The 4643-nt window shown below is 41.1% G+C and overlaps 1 protein-coding gene across 1 annotated transcript; it reads left to right on the plus strand.

Annotated features, from left to right (window-relative positions):
* Positions 1–2237: 2237 nt before the first annotated feature.
* On the plus strand, positions 2238–4273 carry LOC148068785 (NAD(P)H dehydrogenase [quinone] 1-like). Its single transcript, XM_087803455.1, has 6 exons — positions 2238–2241; positions 3239–3403; positions 3458–3588; positions 3645–3758; positions 3818–3919; positions 3974–4273. Exons 1-6 carry the CDS (start codon positions 2238–2240, stop codon positions 4271–4273), a joined length of 816 nt encoding a protein of 271 aa, XP_087659581.1.
* Positions 4274–4643: the final 370 nt, after the last annotated feature.

Genomic DNA, 4643 nt, shown 5'->3' on the forward strand with positions numbered 1-4643 from the left:
GTGCTTGTAGCTCAATCATACATTGGCACAATACCTAATATTGCGACTTATAGATTTTTTTAGGTAACTTTTTGATTTGTAGCCTCTAATAATAATACACAAAATGATTTTTTTTTGTTGTCATACAAACACTCACAAACATGTTATCATGCCAAAGCACGTGTTCTGACAGTTTAGTAGAATCAACTTTAGCCAGACACTGCTGGTGCTTCACCAATTTGGTCATCCATCATTGCATCATTCTTTCTTGGTCACTTCACAGTTGATCATCCTACTTCTGAAACCACTTGTCGCACCATCTCCTGATAGTCTGTCCCAGCTACTTGGGGCGTGAGTCGGGAGAGACCTTGAACAGGTCTGCAGTCCGAGTACTCTAAATCAAATTCTACCTGCTTGTGTTAAAGCTCCAGACGTCAGGAGAGTGAGTGGAGGAGAAGCCGTCAAGTGTGGCACATGTTTTTACTGGAGTTGTCGTCACTGGGCAGATGTGATGGATATCTACTTCCAGATGTGCCAGTTCACGTTTGATGGCCTCTTTAAAATGTTTTGTCCCCAGAGGGAATACTTTTTTATTTTCTACCAGACATCTGAAGAAGGTGGAAGAGACTTTTGAAGCAGCCGATGAAACTGCTTGATGTGGTTTTGATGACGTCACAAGTACTCCTGTACTCACAAGTGCCTGGAACAATAAACACACCTTTATTTACATCAGAACTGGCACAAGAGGCTTTAACCACAGTTGTGGTTGAGCAGTTTCCATCATTATCAGCGGAAACACTTGATCGCATCTGAACTGGTTCAATGAGTTGTGAAATAGACTTGATAAACTTGAACAAAATGAACATGTAGTTTAAAAAAACTGACATGGAGAAACTGTAAAGGCTTAAAGTGTCTGGGTAATATTGGTTATCTACATACATGGGGTTGACTGGTAAGTGGTAGACTAATAAGTTGTGGCACCACCTCACAGCAGAAAAGTCTAGACCGCAGCCTTTGTGTGTTTTGGAGATCTTCCTGTGCTTATGTGGGTTTACTCCGGGTACTCTGTTTTCCTCCCACAAACATAAACATAAAACATACAGTGGTTGATTGAAGAAAACAATTGTTCATGGGTGTAAGTAACCCTGAGTAGCTGGGATAGACACCTCTATGTGACCCTGGTCTAGAAAAGCGCTATACAAATAAGAATTACTTACTTACTTACTTACTATGTGCATAGCAACCTCAAAATGGGATGAAGACCATGAGTACCAACTCTGACTTTTGGAGGCACATATGTAACAACATTTCCATTAGAATTACAAACAAACATTTACAGCTTATCCAATATAAAGTCATTCATAGAACTCACTATACTGCTTCAAGACTACACCGGTTGGGTTTCGCTTAATCAGACAGCTGCTCCCTGGACACAAGAGACTCTAACTTCCACTCATTTTGGCTTAATGTTACAACTAAAATATCATAATTTCTGAAATTCACAGTTCCATGCTGTCCAAAGATTTTTATATTGGGAGACACTTCTGAGCTCCCCCTACTGAGAAAAACACAGACCACATTGTTAACTTGTCTAAATATAGCCAAGCAAACAATCCTTCTGAACTGGAAGACTAAGGAAAGTGTCAATATCCAAATCTGGAAAGTTCTTTTAATGGATTATATCGAATGAAAAACTGTTAGCGTCTCTTAATGACCAAATGTCTAACTTTGATCTAACCTGGACCCATGTCATCTCACTTTTAACTGCCTGACTTCCAACCCTATACAAACAAATTACTTGTCATGCTGTGCATCACTAGATTCTCTCTGTCCTGAACCTTTATTTTGTTGATATGTCTTCCCACACACACTGGCACTGGTACTGGCACGCGCACACACGCACACGCACACGCACACACACACACACAACTTTGATTTAATAAGTCCAAAAGGGATTTGCTAAACCTAAAGGTGAGAAAAAGGACATTTGAAACCTGGAAACAATTCAGTGGGAACACTAAAAGAGAGTTTGTGTACGAAAACCTCAAAACGACTTGGAACTGATGGCACACGCACACACAGAGAAGATTAAAAAAGCAGTGTAAAAGCTGAGAGCTGATTGGTTGTTCCTGATTGTTGATTGGCAGCACTTGTGCGGACTAACGAGCCGGCTGCTGTCAGGAGTTTAAAAGCAGAAGCTTCTCATCTCTGATCCACTGAGACTCAACTAAGGTCAAAGGTCCTCTCTCCCAGCTACTATGGGTGAGTTTGTCTTTGGATCATTTTGCTGACCTAACTGCCACTGTTTGTTTTGACTACCAAGTTGTTTAGTTCAAAATCTCAAGTTAACATTTGATCTTAACTGTGTGGGAAGAGATTTAATCAAAACATTAAAAAAAAAAAAAAGCCTTAACCTTAACTAATCAAACTCTAGGTGTTAAGCTTTTCCCAATGAAGCTATTTAGTAGTGATGGGTCGATTGAGGCGTCATGAAGCGTTTTAACAGATTTCAACACTGTATTGATGCTGTGTCACTAATTACTGACACCTAATGTAAATTTGTATCATGTAAGTGAATGTCATGACGATGCTTGTGATCTGGGATTTTTATTTAAAAAAAAAAAAGTTTTCCAGAGTTTTATAGTCTACTTTGTTTCTCTTTTGATTTTTGATCTCGTGCTGTGGAAAAGATGCCTTAGCACTGAGGAGGTGGATTTATTTAAATAAGAAATAAAGATTCTATTGAAATTTAACCTTCAGAAAATGGTATAATAAATTTAAGATTCACCTTAAAATGACTGACTTAAAATAGATCAAGTGACATTTGTAGAGTCATTTGAACAGTGACGTGCTTGTCAGTAATTTAAAACTATGCATTTTAGGTGAGAATGTACAAAGCAAACTATTGGCTTATGTTGACCAAAGAAGTTTAAAAGAATGTAACTTTTTTTTTAAATGTGTAATGCACATCATGCAATGTAAAATGCATGCAAGTCCTCATTTAGACATGCATTTCTTAGATTGACTCCTTTTTAGATGCCACAGCTCACTGGTAAAAGTATTGTGTTGAAAGATTTTTTTAGCTCAAGTCTACTCCCTAACATGAGTGAGGTGTGTACTTTCTGTCTAAGGTGATCATTTATTTTTTTTGTGATAGTTTAAGTTTATTGTATTGCTACATTTGTGGAATGGGACAACAATATCTGGATATCTTTCATTTCTTAAAATGTAATGTTAAACAACAATCTTACTCCTCTAGCTTCAAAGAAGGTTCTGATCATCTACGCTCACCAAAGCTCTGGCTCCTTCTCTGCTGCGGTCAAAGAAGCAGCTGTTCAGGTTCTCACTGCTCAGGGCTGCAGTGTCCAGGTGTCCGACCTGTACGCCATGAAGTTCAAAGCTGCTGCCACTGCTGAGGATGTTGGTGGGTAAAAGATGAGCGTTTCTGTGGTCTAGTCTGAAGTCTTGTCGCCTACAGGAGAGGCAAAGGACCCCAAACACTTCAAGTATGCTCAGGAGACCAAGCTGGCCTGGGAGGAGGGAAGACTCTCTGCTGACATCACTGCAGAGCAGCAGAAGCTCAAAGAAGCAGAGCTGGTGATCTTTCAGGTGATGCTTGACTGTCGCACTTTTACTATCAGGTTCTGACTGTGCTACACTTTCAGTTCCCCATGTACTGGTTCTCCTTTCCTGCCATCTTGAAGGGATGGATCGACCGTGTCCTCACTCTGGGCTTCGCCTACACCCATGAGAAGAGGTTCACTAAGGGTATCTTCAAGGTACAACTCAAAGGAATATAGACTTTGAAAGGCGGCATTTCTTGACTGTGTCTCTGCAGGACAAGAAGGTGCTGTTGTCTTTCACCACTGGCTCTCACGAGTCCATGTTTAGTTCAAACGGCATCAACGGAGACATGAACGTGACCCTGTGGCCGATGCAGGTATGTTTGACTCACTCGTGTTCCTTAACCTTCTGACCTGGTGTCTCCCCCTAGAATGGCATCCTGCACTACTGTGGCTTCCAAGTTCTGGCCCCACAAATCTTCTGGGCCCCATCTGATACTCCTGCTGAGGCTCGTGATGCCATGCTGGCATCCTGGCGTCTTCGTCTGCAGAGCGTCTTGACTGAAGAATCCCTGGCCTTCCCTCCCCTTGAGGACTTTGACGCAGAAAAAGGCTTCCTGCTGAAGCCAGACGTCCAAGAGAAGCACGCCGGAAAGGAGTTTGGGCTCACTGTGGGAATCCACCTGGGGAAGCCCCTGCTGCCTTACAGCATGATGAAGGCTGGAGTCTGATCGTGTCACAATAAACATTGTGCTTATAAATGTATGCTGGTCATTTGCCTTTTTTTTTTTTTCCCTTTAAAACCTGTAAAGGGTTATTAGATATTCTTTAAATTGATATCAGGATCTAAATGGTGGTTATCCAAGGGGTTCAGAGCAAGGCAACCGGTAAGGTGGGATGTCTTCACAAAACTCTAGTTGCTTTGGTAACCTGTGGATGGTAACTGTTCTAACAAAGATCAAAATCGGACTGTGACATTGGAACTTTGTCTACATTTTTAGTTTTCATATTTTTTACTAAATGTGTTCAAGGTTTTGTCTTGCATGGTGAACTACCCTTTCCAAATTCTCGACTGTCCTGGCTGTGCCCTGTACTGCTCCC

This window comes from Callionymus lyra, chromosome 12 (assembly GCF_982586985.1).
Source record: "Callionymus lyra chromosome 12, fCalLyr1.hap1.1, whole genome shotgun sequence".
Lineage (NCBI taxonomy): Eukaryota > Metazoa > Chordata > Actinopteri > Syngnathiformes > Callionymidae > Callionymus > Callionymus lyra.

What these genes read in the sequence shown, in the direction of transcription:
- LOC148068785 (XM_087803455.1), top strand. An exon ending in TCACTAAGGGTATCTTCAAG is followed by an intron (nt 3,759 to 3,817) that starts GTACAACTCAAA and finishes GTGTCTCTGCAG; the next exon opens with GACAAGAAGGTGCTGTTGTC. An exon ending in TGACCCTGTGGCCGATGCAG is followed by an intron (nt 3,920 to 3,973) that starts GTATGTTTGACT and finishes GTCTCCCCCTAG; the next exon opens with AATGGCATCCTGCACTACTG.